General features: G+C 42.0%; 1 protein-coding gene across 3 annotated transcripts in view; it reads left to right on the forward strand.

The window, feature by feature from the left end:
- Positions 1-1,380: 1,380 nt before the first annotated feature.
- TOM1 (target of myb1 membrane trafficking protein) overlaps positions 1,381-20,385 on the forward strand; it is a 532,535-nt gene continuing 513,530 nt past the window's right edge. Inside the window, exon 1 of one of the 3 annotated variants that reach the window (XM_073592626.1) lies at positions 1,381-1,568. In XM_073592626.1, coding sequence (XP_073448727.1) covers positions 1,517-1,568 — 52 coding nt within the window. In that variant the 5' untranslated portion in view covers positions 1,381-1,516. Of the gene's footprint in view, positions 1,569-2,294; positions 2,576-20,385 lie in introns of those variants that run through there. The other 2 variants (XM_073592625.1, XM_073592627.1) reach the window with 2 other exon arrangements.

Below are 20,385 nucleotides of genomic sequence, written 5' to 3' on the forward strand. Positions count from 1 at the left end.
AAAAAAATTAAAAGTCAGCAGCTACAAATACTGCAGCTGCTGACTTTTAATTGGACACTTAACTGTCCCAGGGTCCAGCGATGCGGGAGATCGAAGCCCCGCTCGTCTCCCCCTCCGTTCAGCGGCGCCGGCATTGCAACTGTGGGCGCCGGGCTGTGGCTTCACAGCCTGGCACCCACTGCGCATGCGCGAGCGGTGCCGTGATTGGCCGCTCAGTCACCTGGGACCTGTAATGGGTCCCAGATGATTGACAGGAGGGAGGGAGCAGAGCTGAGCCCTTCCTGTGCCGAGGGGGAAGTGATGTCACCAGCCCAGGCACTGGAAGAGGTAGACTACGAGGGACCACCTAGCAACAGGCATTTAGAGGTAAGTAAAAAAAAAAAAAAATTATATCCAAATTTTTTTTGTTTTTTTTTTTTGGATTTTTCATGTATTTTTTTTGGATGGAACCCCACTTTAATTATAGCAAAAAGTAAAAAATATTGCTTTTTTTTTTTTCAAAGTTGTCGCTCTTTTTTGGTTTTTAGCGCAAAAAATAAAAACCGCCAAGGTGATTAAATACCACCAAAAGAAAGCTCTATTTGTGGGGAAAAAAAAGAATATCAATTTTGTTTGGGTGCAACGTCGCACGACTGCACAATTGTCAGTTAAAGCGACGCAGTGCCGAATCGCAAAAAATGGCCTGGTCATTAAGGGGGCAAATCGTCCGGTCTGTAAGTGGTTAATACACAATTCCTGGCATTTTACTTGCAGAAAGCTTGGATGTAAGCCAACTTCCATTCAATCAATATGTTACCCATCCATTCTGAGGAAATTCTGCATTTGGGAACTCCATCATATGTACATGAGCACGTTTATGTTGATGCACAAAATCATTGGCATATACCCAAGTACGGTTGTATACAGCCTTACACTATTTTGGCTGGCTGACAAAAATGCTGGGATTTTACGCCCATCAGGTCTGTAACTTTCTACTCCAAACCTACGGTTTCGGAACTCCTTGGATCCAGGACAACCTTGTCTCAGTTGTTTTTGAAAGCCATTGCCAACGTCAGCAAAAGCAAATGTACATTTGCTTTCTTTGTGTCATCCACTCTACTTTAGCAAAGTGTCTCTTTCCTCAGAACAGCCAGATTTCCAATGAGATTTTCCCCAGATTGCAGTGACAAGATAAAATACTTGTCTGTACCTCCTACACACACTGGTGTATATGAGAGTACAATGAAAACTAAGCTACGACAGTCACTGCAATCACAATGAAGCCACTAAATTACAAGAGCCCCATGACATCATAGCTAAGAACTGCATTAGTCGCCAAGCCCCGCCTCCTTCCCAGCGCTTTGAGCGTGTCCTATGACCAGCACGTGTTTCCTGTGGGGGCGTGTTATACAAGTTTGTTCCGTGAGTGACGCAAGGTGAGGTGGGCGTGCCCGGGTGGATGCTGTGTGTCATGTGACTTGGCTGGAGAGTTGGAGCAGAGCTTGGTGTGAAGTAGTGACCACAGTCGTAGTGCACCATGGAGTTCTTGTTGGGAAACCCTTTTGCCACACCGGTGGGGCAGCGCGTTGGTAAGTTCTCCATACTATTCTTTGCTATTCAGACCAATCCTTCTGTTCCAGACACTTGTCTGTTCCACTTGGGGCAATGGGAAGTTGGTCAAAGATGAGTGGTAAACCTATTACAGAACGCTGTGGCCTATAGAATGTGAGCTGCTTGTGGATTTGACCAATAGACGCGTGACTTGCTTTGCAGACGTTCTGAGTAGGCCAATAGGGGGGAGAGATGTCTTCGGGTGGGTGGGATTAGACTTCAGTCACCCGTCTCCTCCCTTATTGGAAATAGCTGGAAAGGTGTTTGGTAATGCATTGATGACACGCTGATAATAAAGTGCAGACGGCGATGTTGCTGCAAATTCTTAATTGAAGTAAATATAAATTTGAATCTCTCCTTACCTGTATATTGTTACCTTTTTTATAGTTTCATTGCAGGGTCCACACCTTCCCTGTCCTAAGTCTCTAGGGTGTTATTACTTTGTTTTGAAATAAAATATTTGGATATACACCTTTTTACTGTTGCTTGCTCACTTTTTGTCATTTGTACAGCAAATTTATCAACGTTAAAGTGGAAGTAATCCTCCTCCTCATCCTTTACAGCCAAGGAAACTTCCATCTTAGCCTCTGCCTGATCTGTAGTTGCTGTGGTGATCAGTTATGACCCCAACCATTTAATGGCTTCATAGTTTGGCTGAGCGTTAGGTTTGGTTGTAAACTTCAGACGTGAAATATGAACAATGCATATCCCTCTATAACGGGGGTCAGCAACCCATAGGTTGTGACCTACCAATAGATCGAAGCCGGGTGACCGGTAGATCGTGGTCTGAGCTTGCTGACCCGCCATCCCAGAGCATCAGAGTGCAATGCAGAGAGACTACTTGTAAAGTTGGAGCTGTAGTAAGGAGCAAGAGCTGTATAAGCCGAGCCGATGTCCCATGTAGAGTGATACCGAGTACTCCACCTCTTATCACAGCTTGAGGTCTCCAGAGTGGTGGCAGCAGCAGGAAAGAAGAGCTCTTCAGGTCAGTGCAAAGCAATACACTGGGCAAAAAGTTGGCTATACACAGAGCAATTTTATACTCATTCCTAAAGAACTTGCTGAAATTCACTAAGTGGTTGGGCCTGTAGGCCGCCTTCCTCCTCGACATCCCATGACTGAAATTTCATAGGCGCCAGGCCACAAATTGTCAGCTGAACAGCTGCATTGGTACGTTTCAGCCATTGTTAGTTAAAACTGAACTCCAAGCAAACTGCTAAATGCCCAGTATACATGCATATATCATACCTGGTTTACCTTATAAAAAGATCTGTATTCCTGGTTATATAGGTGTTTTTCTATTTTTTAAAATTTTTTTAACACAGCTCTGGAGCACAGCCCTGCCTCCCTCTTTTAGGGCTAGTTTTGGACATGCTTTGTTAAAGCTCTCTGAATGCCAGTCAAAGCTTCTGTCACTAAATAAAACGGTTAGCTTACAGTCCTGTTTACACAGGCGGTGGTTTCAGCGGGGAGCATTGATGGTTTCAAAAAAACGATTTAGATAAGCACCTAAACGACCACAACATACAGGTATATACAATGTAATACTGACATATAATCACACATATAGGTTGGACTTGATGGACTCGTCTCTTCAACCTCTCCTACTTTTTAACCTTGCGTTTGCTTTGCTTCAAAAATTATACCACATGTCGTTTTAGTGGTGATTTAGCGTGTCTTCAAAGCTTCCATAGAACTCTGACAAAGCTCACATGAAGCACCTACGACTTTTGAGAGGCTTTAATTCAGTTTTTCTTTGTTTTGGAGAATTGCAGGTATGAGATAGCCGCACACATGGCATCTGTCAAGCTTCAACGAAGCTTAAGGGCTCATTTACTAGGGATGCACCAAAATTTTTGCCACCGAAACATATCGGATGAAAATGGCCCTTTCGGCAAAAAGCCGAAAGAGAATTCTTGCCGATACTGGCGCAGAAAATGGGGTGTGGCCTGGGTGGGGGGGCAGGGCTCTGCCCCTGGTGCCCCCTATCAGGGGGACTTCCTATATCGTAGAAGAGAGGAGAGCCGCCGCCTGTTTGATTACAGCGCTGGGAACATCACAGCTTTCATTTCAATAACTGTGTGTTCCCCGCTGCGCGCCGTCACATACAGCCCCTCCCCCTTGTCCGGGCACTTTGATAGACAGATCACCTTTCCCAGGATTGGACGGGTGATCTGTCTATCAAAGTGCCCGGACAAGGGGAAGGGGCTGTATGTGACGGCGCGCAGCGGGGAACACAGCTATTGAAATGAAAGCTGTGATGTTCCCAGCGCTGTAATCAAACAGGCGGCGGCTCTCCTCTCCCTTCACTGGCTGCAATGGGGACACAGGCTGGCTACATCTGACGGACACTGGTGAGGCTGCATTGATCTCTTGTATCATGCCCGCAGTCTCTGACCATCTCCTGTACCATGTCCACAGTCTCTGACCATCTCCTGTATAAAAATATTTTTAAAAACAGTCACTTTCGGTATTAGTTTAGGTTTTGGGGATCGAGGAAGATTTATTTTCGGTATCGGTTTCGGCACTAAAAAATCCATTCTGTGCATCCCTATCATTTACACCTTGCTTCGGCTTCAACAAGGCTTCGGACAGGCTTTGTTAAAGCTCTCTGAATGCTAGTCAAAGCTCCTGTCACTAAATAAAATGGTTAGCTTACAGTCCTGTTTACACCTGCTTTTTGCTTTGCTTCAAAAATGATGCCCCATGTAGCTTCAGTGATGCTTCAAAGCGTCTTCAAAGCCTCCATAGAAATCTATGGCAACACTCGCCTGAAGCCCCATCGAAGCCTCATCGAAGCACCAAGCAAAAGCAGGTGTAAACAGGATTGTAAGCTAACAATTTTATTTAGTGACAGGTGCTTTGACTGGCGTTCAGCGAGCTTTAACAAAGCGTGTCCGAAGCCTTGTTTTGAAGCAAGTGTAAACTAGCCCTAAAAAGAGCATCACCAAATGGCCTTGCCCATTAACATTCTATAGATTCGGGCAGAGCACTTGGTCCTGAGGGCCTGAACGTTCAGTTTACGGAATTGTCCTGCCAGGATGCAATCCGACAATGCCAGAGCAATGGCCTATATCAATCGCCAAGAGGGCACAAGAAGTTGTGCGGCCCAGAGGGAGGTGAATCATATCCTATCTTGGGCAGAAAACAATGTAATTTGCCTATCAGCAGTCTTCATTCTAGGAATAGAAAATTGGCAGGCGAACTACTTGAGTGGCCAGCAGTTGTTCCAGGGAGAATGGTTCCCTCACCCTGATTATCTTCCTGTCAATATGTCAAAGATGGGGGATCCCAGACAAAGATCTGTTTACGTCCAGGTTCAACAAAGAACTCTACAACTTTTATGTCAAGAAAAAAGGATCCGCTAGCATGCGGAACAGATGCCTTACTATTCCCGTGGAATCGCTTTTCGCTTATTTATGCATTCCCTCCTATTCTGCCTGCGTCCATGACTTCTTCGCAGGAAGTGAAGTCAGTGATTCTTGTGGCCCAGAAGATCTTGGTATGCAGAGATCATAAGGACCCGTGGACCCGTGGACCCACGTCCAGACCTTCTCTCGCAAGGTCCGGTATTACATCCTACCTTACAAACACTAAATTTAACGGTTTGGCTATTGAGTCTCACATTCTGAAGAAACGTGGGCTGTCAAGTTCAGTGGTATCTATCTTGGTTAATGCAAGGAAGCCAGCCTCCAGAATCACATATTATTATAGAGTCTGGAAGGCATATGCCTCCTAGGTTGAATCCAGGGGTTGGCACCCCAGGAGGTATATCATAGGTAGAATCCTTGACTTTCTGCAGATGGGGTTAAAAATTAAGCTGGCCTTGAGTACTTTAAAAGGCTAGGTCTCGGCCTTATCGGTATTGTTTCAATGACCCCTTGCTTCGCATTCTTTGGTTCGTAGTTTTTTTTCAGGGGGTAATGCGGCTTAATCCCCCGGTTAGGTCACCCCTGAACCCTTGGAACTTGAAATATAGTTCTGTTGGCGTTACAAAAACAGCCTTTTTGAGCCGATACGACACATCTCTTGGTCCTTTTGACAAGGAAACTTTTTTTTTTTCTTTGGTATCCATATCCTCTGCAAGAAGTAGAGCTGCACAATTAATCGTTAAAAGTATGCGATCTCGATTCACCCCCTCTAATGCTCTGAATTGCAGTGTTTCCCAATTCTTTCATGTAACAAGTATAGAGAGTTCTCTGCTCACTTGGGCAGTCTGCCAAGTTTTTAACTGTAACTCTTGGCTTAGATCAAAGGGATAAAACTTCTGTGTGAATATGCAGGAAGTTTAACCACTTAAAGTCCAAACCTTTTTCTGACACTTGTTTCTTACAGTTAAAATCAGATTTTTTGTTTTTCTAGAAAATTTACTTGGAACCCCCAAACATTATATATATATATATATATATATATATATATATATATATATATATATATATATATATATATATATATATATATATATATATATATATATATATATATATATAATTTTTTTTTTTTTTAGCAGAGGCCCTAGGGAATAAAATGGCGATTGTTGCAATATTTTATGTCGCACTGTATTTGCATAGTGGTCGTTCAAATGCATTTTTTTGGGAAAGATACACTTCAATGAATAAAAAAAAAGAAACAGTAAAGTTAGCCCAATTATTTTGTTTAATGTGAAAGATGTTATGCCGTGAGAATCGTGATCTATCTTCTAAGCAAAAAAATTGCGATTCTCATTTTAGCCAGAATTGTGCAGCTCTAGCAAGAAGGGTATCAGTTGGCTGCTCTTTCTTGTAAATAGCCATATTATTCACAAGGATAAGGTAGTGTTGCGTCCTCATCCTTTCTACCGAAGGTAGTGTCAGGTTTTTATCTAAACTAGGATATTGTTCTACCTTCGTTTTTCCAGAACCCTGTTCTATGGAAGAAAAATCATTACTTTCTCTAGATGTGGTGAGAGCAGTCAAGGTTTACTTAAAGGCGACTGCTCAGATTTGAAAAACAAATGTTTTGTTTGTGTTGCCTGAAGGTCCTAAAGGAGGACAGGCAGCATCGAAATCTACTATTTCTAAATGGATTCAGCAAGTAACTGTTCAGGCTTATGGTTTAAAGAGGAGGATTCCACCCTCTCAAATCAAAAGTGCACTCCACTAGGACTGTTTAGTGCTTCGTGGGGGTGCATCACCAAGCTTCCATGGTTCAAATCTGCAAGTCCTCAACTTGGTCTTCAGTCCATACATTTACCAGATTTTATCAGGTGAATGTAAAAAGGCATAAGGATATCGCCTTTTGGGCGTAGTGTGCTGCAGGCAGCAGTATAACTCCTTTAGTCTCATGTTGCCCTAATTCTGTTGTCTCCCTCCACTCAGTTGGCATTACTCTGGGACATCCCACATAGTAATTACTATGGCTCTATGTCCTGTGATGTACGATTTTTAAGAAAATAGGATTTTTATAACAGCTTACCTGTAAGATCCTTTTCTTCGAAGTACATCACGGGACACAGAGCTCCCGCCCCTGTCTCTAGTATACACTTGTATTGCTTTGCTACAAAACCTGAGATGCTCTCAGTAGTGGGAGGGGTTATATAGGGAGGCAACTTCCTGTTTAGGGTGTGCCAGTGTCCATCACCTGAAGGTGGCCTATAACCCACATAGTAATTACTATGGCTTGTGTCCCGTGATGTACTTCAAAGAAAAGGATTTTACAGGTAAGCTGTTATAAAAATCCTATTTTTTCTATGTGGGAACACTTATATGCATGCTGCTGTGTGTGTATATATATATATATATATATATATATATATATATATATATATATATATATATATATATATATTCGAGTATAAGTCGAGGCCCTAATTTACCACAAAAAAATTGGGAAAAACGTATTGACCCGAGTATAAGACGAGGGTGAGAAATGCACAGCTACTGTAAGTGGAAAAGAGGGTCAACAATGCCCATTTTCATGCCTCACTGTGCCCATTTTCATGCCTCACTGTGCCCATTTGCAGCCATAGGTCCCCTGAACTTCAAACTCGGTAGTTAAGGGTTCCTAGATGCCCCCTAACAATCAGTTCAGAAAATGTCAAGCACTTTTCTACAGCAGAAAATGACATTTTCCGAACCGACTTTGGGGCCCCGTATCTCAGGGCCACTTGGTGCTAGGAACCCCAGCTTTGGATATGTTATGATACCAGTTCCACTGGGTTTGCACACCAAATTTGGGGTTCCTAGCACCAAGTAGCCCTGAGATATGGGGCCCCAAAGTCGGTTCAGAAAATGTCAAGCACTTTTCTGCAGCAGAGAATGGCATTTTCTGAACCGATTTTGGGGCCCCGTATCTCGGGGCCACTTGGTGCTAGGAACCCCAGCTTTGGATATGTTATGATACCAGTTCCACTGGGTTTGCATACCAATTTGGTGTGCAAACCCAGTGGAACTGGTATCATAACGTATCCAAAGCTGGGGTTCCTAGCACCAAGTGGCCCTGAGATACGGGGCCCCAAAGTCGGTTCGGAAAATGAAATTTTTCGCTGCAGAAAAGTGCTTGACTCGAGTATAAGTCGAGGGGGGCACTTTCAGCACAAAAAAATGTGCTGAAAAATTCGACTTATACTCGAATTTGAATTTGCAGCACGTAACTACCTTTCCATTTAAGGTGTAAACAGGGGCTTTGACTTGCATTCAGAGAGCTTTAACAAAGCATATCCGAAGCCTTGTTTTGAAGCAAGTGTAAACTAGCCCTTAAACTAACAGGTCTTCTCCTTATTCCTTTGTGACTAGAGGGTGAAATCTTTCTTAATTTTTTTTTTTTTTTTTTTGCTGTCTGGGTCTCTTCCAGGTAGATTCATCCTCTTTTTGTTCTGGTGACCCTGTTTTTGGTACAGAAAATTATGTCTTTCTTGGGCAGGAAGCAAAGTGAAATCTCCCTGACTTACAAAATGGAAACCAGACAAAGCTCTTAAAGCATATCTGAGGCTGGGTTCACACCTATGCGAATAATTCGCAGAACATTTTAACCTCCCTGGCGGTATGATTATGTCAGATTTTTGCATCTCAAAGCGGTGCAATTGCATAGAAATTTGACGTTTTATATTGTAGGCCTGTAATTCTTAGGAATAACACACTTAAATCTGTCCAAACAAGAGTCTAGTAGATATCCCGGGTATGATAAAGTTTGAAACACAAAATCATAAATTATATTATAATAACTATAAAAATTAATAATAAAATGAATTTCCCCACAAATGACTATTGCTTAATTCTGCAAGTGTTCTAATTTACTATCACTGTTTTCTAGCTGGTCTAAGACCACTTTTGATGTAAAGGGACACTTTTTGGTTGCTATGGACAATCTCAAATTTCCAGGCAGAAAGAACAGTATATTTAATATAAAACTGCATGCAGGGCATTGGACAAAGCACTGGGGACAAAAGTGATGTGAAATAATTTCATACAGTAATTTAATCTGTAAGATTACAGTGTACTGTATGTATTATGAAATTTGAATTTGCCTCCGGGCTTTTCCCCCGTGCGTCGCTACGCTCGCAGGGAACGGAGCCCGGCACACAGGACATCGGGGAGGAGGACACAGCCCGCAGACACAGCGGGGGGACATCGCAGGATCCTGGTGACAAGTACACTGCACCGGGATCCTGCAATGCAATCCCGAGTGGCTCGGGGTTACCGCTAATGGTACTGAAATTTTAACCCCGAGCCACACTCGGGAAAACCGCCAGGGACATTAAAATCTATTACTTTAAATCAGTTTAGTTCACATATGTGCGTTGCATTCGTACTTCGCATTGCCCAAAAAGTGTGCGTTTTCTAAGCAGTGCGGTGTGAATTGCAGGCACATAGTCTTCACAACAGAACGCATATGTGAATCAGATGCATTTTCATAGAACAGGCATACCCCCCCCACTACACCTCCCCCTCTCCCTGCTCAGCTGATCCGCAGATACAACGGAGAGGCAGCGCTCGCCTGCCACCGGATGCAGCGCTCGCCTGTCACCACAGATGCAGCGCTCGCTTATCACCAGATTACTACTGGAAAATTACTTAGAACCCCTGAACATTACAGATTTTAGATTTTTTTTTTTTTTTTTTTTTTTTTTTTTAAGTGGAGACCATGGAGAATAAAATGATAGGTATTGCAATTTTTTTTTTTCTCACGTATTTGTGAAGCAGTTTTTCAAATGCAAATTTTAGCCCGATGCGACTTCAGTGGGATTTATTGTGATGTTAATGCACTGCCACTTGGCCTTGACCAGTCAAAAAAGGGCAGTGTGTGTGAGAATTTCTTTGGCAACTTCAAGCCATGGTGCATTCTTTTTTTTCTATGGTATTTGTAGTCTGCATTTGAAGAATCATATAGAACTGGCCTTTCACGAACCAAGCTAATTGGTTCCCCATTAGAAATCGCCACTCTTTCTTCTAGGAACCATGCTCCCGTCTTTCTCTCACACCACTGACTGCTCACCATGTGACATGTAGCTATATGTGGAGGTTGGGGGGAGGAGCTGTCCTTGTCATAGGGAGGAACAGTGATGTTCAGGCTGTGCAGAGATCTGATTTTGAACAAAGGTTTGATGAACAAAGGTTTAACTAGCAAAGGGTTAATATTTAACTACTTTATGGCTCAAGTAGTGCTATTATAGACACGGGTACGATTTGCAGTACGATTTACATTACATAGTCTATGGCAGTGAAATTGTGCTGAAATCCTGAAAAAAGTAATGCAAGGTCATGTGACTTACTCAAAAACTGCATCAAAAACATAGCACAGTTGCGTTATTGATGCGTTTTCAATGCATTTCAACAGGGAGGTGCATTTTTTTTTTTTTTTTTTTTTTTTCTGGCCAAAAATGCAGCAAGCAAGATTTTTAACACCACAACGAAAGTGCGGAGGACCAGTGTAAAGACCTGTATTGAATTTAAAAGGATGCATTTTTCTTGAGCTTAAGGTGCCGATACTGGCAGACAATAAATTCATATTCCCTTTTAAATGCATGATGTTAATTTAAAAATGAATGTAATGCAATTATCAAAGTTTGTGTGTGTATATGACTGACCGAGTGTCGGAACAAAAAAGTAATTGGACAATTGAATCAGAGGCTGTTTCATGGCCGGGTATGGGCTACTTCTTTGTTATTTCATAATCAATTAAGCAGGTAAAAGGTCTGGAGTTGATTCTAAAACCTTGTACACACGATCGGATTTTCCGCAGACAAAACCTCTGATTTTTGTCCGAAGGAGTGTGCCTGGATTTTGTCTTGCATACAAACGGCAAGGATTTGTCCGGCCAGCAATCACAAATGTAGTGACGTACTATGTGTTTTTTCAGCTCTTTAGCGTCACCCTTTGGGCTCCTTCTGCTATTTTGTGTCAGTAGAAGTTTGGTGAGAGATTTGCGCTTTTCAGTTATTTTCTGAAAGGCCGTTCGTCAACCAGACATCTTGCGGAATCGGAGGCGATAATGTGTTATTTATTATTGGCCTTGGAGTTATTGCTTTGACCCAAGTCCAGTCCAGTCCAGTCCAGGAACAGGAGTAGTTCTTGGACCAAAAATTAGTTGCTTTATTAATCGTGACCAATTATCTCATATGCCTTTGCTGCAAGAGCTCTAGGAGAATAATCCAGATGACAAAACTAAAACAAGCCCTTTATAGTACGAAAAGAGCAAATAATCCCAACTGTAGATGTTACTTTCACAGTTCTACAGTAAAAAAATGAACCCCTTACAGTAGTGATTATCTGCTTTTTTTTTTTTTTTTTTTTTTTTTTTTTACTATAAAGGGCTAATTTTAGTTTTTTTAACCCCATTATGTTACTAAACGTCTTAGACCTGGTTCACATCTATGTGTTTTTTGGTGTTTTTTTGCAGAAGCGCACTGCAGTTCATTAACATGGTTTCCCATTGGACACATTCACATCTATGCTTTTTTCAGCCGCTGCGTATTTGGAAAGGGTCAGGGACCTTTTTTTTTTTTTTTTTAACACAAAAATGGTGCTTTTTTGGTTCAATATACTTCAGTGGAGAATCTGCAGAAAAGCATTTAATGCGTTTTTGCAGCAATTTGTGTTTTTTAATCTGCCCAACAACAAATTGGCCAAAAAAAAATGCAAAAACGCGAATCGCCGCAAAATCAGGTGCGCAAAAAATCAAAACGCACAGCAAACAGCACTGCAGAAACAGATCCAAAAGCAAACTGCCTAGGTGTTTAGCGAGCCTTATACTGGCCACACGGATCAATTTTCAGACGAGAATATTCAGACAAAAAATCTTTATATATTCGCTGAATGAAAGAATGCTGTTTGAAATTTTCACTTGTTTTTAACGTTCTGTTTTTAAAATGAATGTAATTTCTGAACGAAAACCATATACACTGTCTGAAAATTCCTTTGACCAAGAAGTTTTCTATTTCCAAATTTTCCCGTCACTGTGGTTGAAAATCAACGTCGACTTGACCCCACTAACGATTAGAAAATTGAACGAACGTTCCTAAAATGAAAAATTTTTTTTTTTTTTTTTTTTTTAAGGAAGACATTTGATCTTTGAGTCTGATAATATTTATCAGATTCACCCTTTAATAGTATGTACAGTATATCTCTTTTCTAACAGTTTATACAGTATATCTCCTCTAATAGTATATACAGTATCTCTTCTGTTATTCTCAGAGTGGATTAGATATTTTGCTCCCTAACCATATAGTTGGTTATTTATATTTACCGCTGCATAGAGATATTTAATAATAAATTGCCTTTTTTTAAAACTTTACATATTAACTAAATTATACACCACACTTTTTTTTTTTTTTTTTAAGGTGATTAATCGATTAATCGAAACAATAATTGGCCAACTAATCGATTATGAAAATAATCGTTAGTTGCAGCCCTACCTGCTTTCACCAACTCTTGGCATTGTTGACCCCCTGTGGTCAGTGTGCAGAGGGGTAGCTCCCTTCCTCGGGCCTTGGAAGATCACAGCTATCACTGTAGTAGCGCTGACTACTACAGTGACTTAACAGGTTCTCTAGTGGCCCCTCAGGTATGAGATACGCATACATTGTGTCAGTTTAAGTACACAATCTTAATTCCTGGAGAAACAGAGTAGTCTGGCAGATAAAAGCCTATACCTCTGCATGCTGCCAGCCGTCAAAAGGGGAAACAAATGTGCGTTTTTTAGATTGATATTCCCATGGTACTTTAATTTATATTTGGGAACATTATTACAGATTTGTGATGCCTAGCAGTTTAAATCTTGTTTCCCACTCTCTAGATAAAATTGAATTCAATTCAATCAAAAGTACATTATTTCTGTGCAGTTAGGACCAGAAAACTGAGCATCAGCAATTTTCTACAGGTCACAAAGACTTTAGATAAATTAGTTAACTCAGTTGCTGCATTGTGTGATTAAAATCTGCTACTGATTGTTTGTTTTTGAGGTGCCGCAGAAGATTGCAAGAATAATGAGATACCGTATATATTGCAGAAATTTAGAGGGAATTGTAAAACCTGCTAGGGTTTAGGATGATTGATTGCAGATACATTCCACAAAGCAGTTGCACTTTAGTGTTGCACCAGAGCTTATGATTATTTTAAAGCCCATCTTGGGGCAAGCCTAAATAAATAAATACATTTATTAATACCTTTCAGAATTACCAGGTATTTCAGTGAAAGCTGTAATATTCTATTATTATTTTCTTAATTTTTTAATAACAAACATGTTGTACTTACCTGCTCTGTGCAGTAGTTTTGAACAGAGCAGCCCAGATCCTCCTCCCTCCTGTTTAGTGTCCCCCACAGCAAGCAGCTAGCTATGGGGGCACCCGAGCCAAGCCACTGCGGTGTGTCTATTTAGACACGGAGCCGCAGCTTGGCCCTGCCCCCTTTCTCTCCTAATTGGTTCACTGACTGACATTAGCGGTAGCCAGTGGCTGCTGTCTCAGCCAATGATGAGAGAGCAAGCCAGCCAAGACTCTCTCATGCAACCTCGCTGGATCAAGATGGGGCTCAGGTAAGTATGAGGGGGGGGGGGGGTGCTGCACATAGGTGTTTTATCCAAATGCATTATGATAAAAAAACCTGGCTGTAGAAAATTACTTTCGAATGCATACTAAGGCCCCTTTCACACTGGTGCGGTGTTGGGGGTAAACTGCGCTATTTTTAGCAGTGCTTTACTGTCGTTTTAGCGGCGGTATTTGGGCGGTTTTAAACGGTGGTATAGCCGCGCTGCCCCACTCCTTCACCGCTCCAAAGATGCTGCTATCAGGAGTTTTTTTTAGCATCCTGTTAGCGCACCGCTCCAGTGTGAAAGGGCTTTCACACTGGAGACAGAGCAGCGGCGCTTTCAGGGCACTTTACAGGCGCTATGTTTAGCGCTGTAGCACCTGCAAAGCTTCCCAGTGTGAAAGGGGTATAAGATGTTAAAGCTTTTATGAGAAAATATTAAGACAATCAACATAATATAACATAACAGGGTGACCTGCAATTTTTATTTAGATTTATTTTAAGGCATAATCAACCTAACATGAATAGTTTGGCATATTACTATAACCACAAAAATATCAATCTTTAACATTCTGGTCTGCTTGTTTTAAATGTGTTTTTTGTGTGTGTTTATGAAAAAAAAATATTAAACGCGATTTTTTTTTTTTTTTTTTTTTTTTTTAAAGTGGTAGTAAACGGTCGCTGAAACAAAACTTAACTGGGCCCCCTGCAGAGTTAAGTCATATACTAGTATGACAGAGGGTTGCTAAGACTCGATCCATGGGCCCTATGTCTTTTGAAACTTTGACACCGTATTATTCTGTATAGCAGCAGGTTTTTAAAGAAACATTATTTGTGATGCTTTGTTTTTGACCTTCAACCACTTCAGCCCGGACCATTTGGCTGTTCAAAGACCAGAGCGTTTTTTTTGAGATTCGGCACTGCGTCGCTTTAACTGACAATAGCGCGGTTGTGCGACGCTGTACCCAAACAAAATTGACATCCTTTTTTTTTTTTTCCCAACAAATAGAGCTTTCTTTTGGTGGTATTTGTTCGCCTCTGCGTTTTTTTTTTTTTTTTTTTTTTTTTTTTTTATTTTTTATTTTTTGCGCTATAAACAAAAAAGAGTGACAATTTTGGAAACGCAGTATTTTTTTACTTTTTGCTATAATAAATATTAGAGGTCGACCGATACATCGGCCGATATTTGGCTTTTTTTACTTAATCGGCATCGGCGATTGTGCTGATAAAAAAAAGCCGATTCAGCGGGACTTGCAAATGACTTCTGTAATAGAAGTCAATTGCAAGTTGTGAAGTTTTCTTCTCTCCTCCTCTGGGCAGCCTGCCAAGTCTGATAAGAAGATACATTGTATCTCTTTCAGGTTCTTTTATCATCAATAGACTGAACTCCGTGGAGAAGTTTTCAGTTTAACCATTTAAAGACTAAATCTTTTCTGACACTTGTTGCAAGTAAAAATCCTGTATTTTCTGCTATAAAATCGCTTAGAACCCCCAAACATTATATATATTTTTTTTAGTAGAGACCCTAGGGAATAAAATAGCGGTTGTTGCAATATTTTATGTCACATGGTATTTGCGCAGCGGTCTTTCAAACGCAAGTTTTTTTTTAAAAAATACACTAATGAAATAATAAAAAAAAAAAAAAAAAAAAAGCAGTAAAGTTAGCCCATTTTTTTTTTTGTCCAAAAGTTTTGATTACCTGTTTTTGTGTATTTAATATTTAAGATATAGTTATTTTTTTTAATCTAAATTCTACATACAAGTGAACTGATTGGAGGTTTGTTTTGTTTAATAAATGTTTAAATATAAAAAATTTTCTGTATCACTTATTACTTAAGGCTGCTTTCACACTGGAGCGGGCATGCGTTGACGGTAAAACGCTGTTAATTTTAGCAGCACTTTACCGTCATTTTAGCGGCGCTATTCGGCTGCTAGCGGGGCGCTTATAACCCAGCTAGCGGCCGAAGAAGGGGTTAAATGCGCCCCTGAAGCGCTGCTGCCGAAACGCTTTGCAGGCGCTTCGGCAGCGATGCGCATTCATTTCAATGGGCAGGAGTGGTGGAGGAGCGGTATACACCGCTCCAAAGATGCTGCTTGCAGGACTTTTTTTTTTTAACATCCTGCCAGCGCATCGCCTCAGTGTGAAAGCACTCGAGCTTTCACACAGACTGCAGGGGAGCCATTTTACAGGCGCTATTTTTAGCCCCAAAGTGCCTGAAAAACGCCCCAGTGTGAAAGGGGTCTAACTGTTAGATTTTATGAGATGAAGGGAAAAAAAAAAAAAAAATCGGCCTAATATATCGGCCCAAAAAAATCGGCATCATATATCGGCCATCGGCCACCGCGATTTCTAAATATCGGCTTTGGTATCGGCCAGAGAAAAACCCATATCGGTCGACCTCTAATAAATATCCCCCAAAAATAAATTAAAAAAAAAAATTTACCCTCAGTTTAGGCTGATATGTGTTCTTCTACATATTTTTGGTAAAGAAAAATCGCAGTAAGCATATATTGATTGGTTTGCGCAAAATTTATAGCGTATATAAAATAGGAGATAGTTTTTATAGCATTTTTTTTTTATTAGCAATGGCGGCGATCTGCGATTTTTATCGGGACTGCGTCATTATGGCGGACACATTGGACATTTTTGAGACCATTGTCATTTATACAGCGATCAGTGCGATTAAAAATGCATTGATTACTGTGTAAAGTCACTGGCAGTAAAGGGGGTTAACCACTAGGGGGCAGTGAAGGGGTTAATTGTGTCCTAGGCAGTGATTCTAACTGTGAGAGGGCTGGGCTTGAACACACAGGACAGTGATCACTGCTCTCTGTGATATCACAGAGAGCAGTAGATCACTGTCCTGTCACTAGGCATACCGGGGAATTCTTTGTTTACATAAGCATCTCCCCGTTCTTCCTCTCTGTGACATGATAGCGGGCACCCGCAGACATTGAGTCCGCGGGACCTGCAGTCACAGAGACCACGACCGATGCGCACGCCTCCCGACACCGCTTCTTAAAGGGGAAGTACCTGTACGCCCTTTTGCCTGCCAGTGCCATTCTGCCGACGTACATCGGCGTGCGCTGGTCGGCAAGCGGTTAACAAGTGAGATTAATGAGGTCTTTTATGCCCAAGCAATACACCTGCGCATCTTCACTGGTCTCACGATTCGATTACGATTATCATGTCAACTATTCGATTCCGCGATGCATCACGATTACTGCCCATGGGTTTTCATCAAAAACCCATCAGTGCATCCTCACCAGTGCCCATCAAATGCAGCCTCACCTGTGCCTGCGCATCAAATGCAGCCTCACCTGTGCCTGAATGGATGACACACAGCGGGCATCTCCTGCTGTGTCAGAGCTTTGATTTGAATACCCCAGTACGCCAGTCCTCTCCTTCCTCCTCCAGCGGCTGCTGTAACAGAGTCTCACCTCCTAGACCGGGTCTTCTGATGGAACACTGAACACATGGTGATGCCAAGGGGCTGGGGATGACGTCATTGGGCGGCAGGAAAAGAGGGCATGGCTAACCCCTGTGGCTCCATTCGGAGAGAGGCAGGCCACAGCGCAGATGACGTCATCACCCAAAAATCGATTATGCCAGTCGCAGCATTGATGCCACATCGTGGACTGCTGAATCGCGATGCATTGATGCTGCAATTAAATCCAACACCCCTACCAAGCAACTGCTCATTTGGCTACTGTATTGGTGTGCGTAACCAATTTGAATTTGCCAACTCTGCATATCTCTGGCTTTTTGAGGTCTTCATATGGGTCTTTGTGAAAGGAAGCTCCCCAAAAATTTACAGGTGCTGGTAAACTGGAAACCGCAACCTCTTAACACCCAGGCATTCCTACCAAGACTGAAAGCATGATTGTTTAGTGAAGCAGCCTCAAACATGTTGATGGGTAGTTAAAGTGGTTGTAAAAGCAAATGTTTTTTTTTCTTAATGCATTCTCTGCATTAAGATAAGTCTTCTGTGTGCAGCAGCCCCCCTAATAATTACCTGAGATCCATCTAGATCCAGGGATGTTATGAGAGACTCGGCTGTCTGGGACTCTCCCTCGGCTGAGAGCGCAGCGCCATTGGCTCCCGCCGCTGTCAGTCAGTGAGCCAATGAGGAGAGAAAGGGGGCGGGGTCAGACCACGGCCCCCTGTCTGTATGGACACGGAGCTGCGGCTTGGCTCGGGTCCCCCCCCCCTTTTACAAGTTGCTTGTTGTGGGGGCACTAAACAGGAGGGAGAGGCCAGAAGCACCGAAGAGAGACCCGAGAATAGGAGGATCTGGGCTACACAGAGCAGGTAAGTATATAGACGTTTTATTTTAACAAAAAAAATAGACTTTAGTATTAAGGTTCAAATGAGCGATCCTTGAAGGGACCAAATGCCAGCACAGAAACAATTTATTTTTCCCGTCCTCAAAGAACATGAGCTGTAATTGAACGTTTGTCAGTGGCAATTAATATTTGGCTCCAATCTTTCCTTTTTAATTTTTGTACATGGGTATATGTTCTTTTGAAAAGCTGCCTCTTCACTGTTTTTGTTTTACCCATAATGATGGGACTCCTAATTAGCAGCTTGTCTTTTCTCCACCATCCTAGCCAACATTTTGTAACAATGATATAGATTGCAGTCTAACAATGAGGCTGCGTTCACACTTGCCGCGGCTCACAGCAGGGGTATCGCTGCATTTCCCTTCACCATTTCAGCTGTGAATTGGGTCTGAACTTTTGGCTGAATCCGCACCTGAAATGGACCAGAAGATGCACAGGACCCTTCTGCATTTTGGAACGCGGCTGCCCCGGATGTGTGTGAACTGGCTCCATTGAGAGCCGGAGCCGGTCACACTCTTCTGTCATGCAAATTGGATGCAGGGAAAGCCACATCCAATTCGCATCAGTGTGAACCCAGCCTTAGGGCTTGTGTAGACAGGTGTTCTTGTGAGCTGCACCTGTGTTTTAGCATATCGCAATATGTAGTGTGCTGCTCTAGCAATTATGCAGCACATCTGATTTTTGGGAAGTTGTAGTGTGCCCATTCATTTTAACCACTTCAGCCCTGGAAGATATTACCCCCCCCCTTTCCTGACCAGAGCACTTTTTACGCAGTTGTGCGACGCTGTACCCAAACAATTTGCATCCTTTTTTCCCCACAAATGGAGCTTTCTTTTGGTGGTATTTGATCACCTCCTGCGGTTTTTATTTTTTGCGCTATAAACCAAAAAGAGCGACAATTTTGAGAAAAAAACTTTTTTTGCTATAATAAATATCCCCAAAAATGTTTTTAAAAAACAAATTTCTTCATCAGTTTAGGCCAATATAAATTCTTCTACGTATATTTGGTAAAAAAAAAATCGCAATAAGTGTATTTTGATTGGTTTGCGCAAAAGTTATAGCATCTACATGGGAAAAATGTCATGGCTTTTTATTTTTTTACCAGTAATGGCGGTGATCTGCAGTTTTTTTAGTGGTACTGCGATATTGCGATGGACAGATCGGACACTTTTGACACATTTTTGGGATCATTGACATTTATATAGTGATCAGTTCTATAACTATGCACTGATTACTGTGTATATGTCACTGGCAGGGAAGGGGTTAACAGTAGAGGGCGATCAAGGGGTTAACTGTTTTCCCTGGGTGTGTTCTAACTGTATGTGGATAGGGGTGGAGACAGACTGTGTGTTCCTACTTAGTAGGAACACACGATCTGTCTCCTCTTCTCTGACAGGACACGGATTTGTGTGTTTACACGCACAAATCCTCGTGCTGGCTCTTGTGCACTGGATTGCGGTCCCCTCGCTGTGCAATGTGTGCCTCCAGCGGCTCGCGCCCTCTTGCGGCTCCTAAAGGGAAACCCGTATATGTACCAGGAGAGCCATTGTGCCTCAGTAAATCTGCGTGAACCGGTAATGGGCTCCTAAAACACACATCAGACCAAAAATTGTAGCTGCTAGTTCACCTCAAAGCATGATAGTGTCTCACCGCACGTTGCGTTGTGCTGCGATGTGGGTGTTTTGTGCTGGTGAGTGGGATGTCATTCACAATTATATAACAGGCATTACTGCAGTGCAGTGGTGTGAATGGGCTTATACACTATTTCATTAAAATCAATAGGAATCTGTTGACCTACATTTAACGCTGCGTTTCAAAGGCAGGAAAATGATGCCCTATACAGAAGCTTAAATTTGGTAAGAGAGCACAGTGTGTTGCCATTTATTATATTCCGCTGAATTAAGATCCATCGTGGTGTCAGCAGAGCTAGTGTACCCATTGGAAGATTTCCCCTCCATTTAGTGTTCGGCTGTCAACCCAAAATTTGGGATTTTCTTTTATTTTCGATAACCGCAAACAGGACAAATTCGAGTGGGTGAATATCCCTAACGAGGGTACAGAGCAATAAAATCTGATAATGTGAAAAAAAGATGTTTCTATGAAAAATGTGCCCGTCTAACAAAACATCACTCTGCGCCCTGGGCGAGACATTCCCATGGTAACAATATAATAAACGTTGTGTAAAATCACTAAAAAGCAGCTACTTTAAGATAAAACCATAAATGTAGAGGGCAATAATAAAAAAAAGTCTCCAGGTAAAAGTCTTTTTAAATATTGCAGCAGCGCTTCATGTCCCAACTGTTCCAGAAGGACAAGCTATCATATACAATCTATATATGAGACAACATAGGCAGCAGAGGAGGTTAGCTGTGACTTTCGCAGTGTTCTGTGCAGGGAACTTCCACCATATATTTCACCATGTGAGGGAAAACTTCCCCTATGGGGATGC

Source organism: Aquarana catesbeiana, linkage group LG07 (genome assembly GCF_042186555.1).
Source record: "Aquarana catesbeiana isolate 2022-GZ linkage group LG07, ASM4218655v1, whole genome shotgun sequence".
Lineage (NCBI taxonomy): Eukaryota > Metazoa > Chordata > Amphibia > Anura > Ranidae > Aquarana > Aquarana catesbeiana.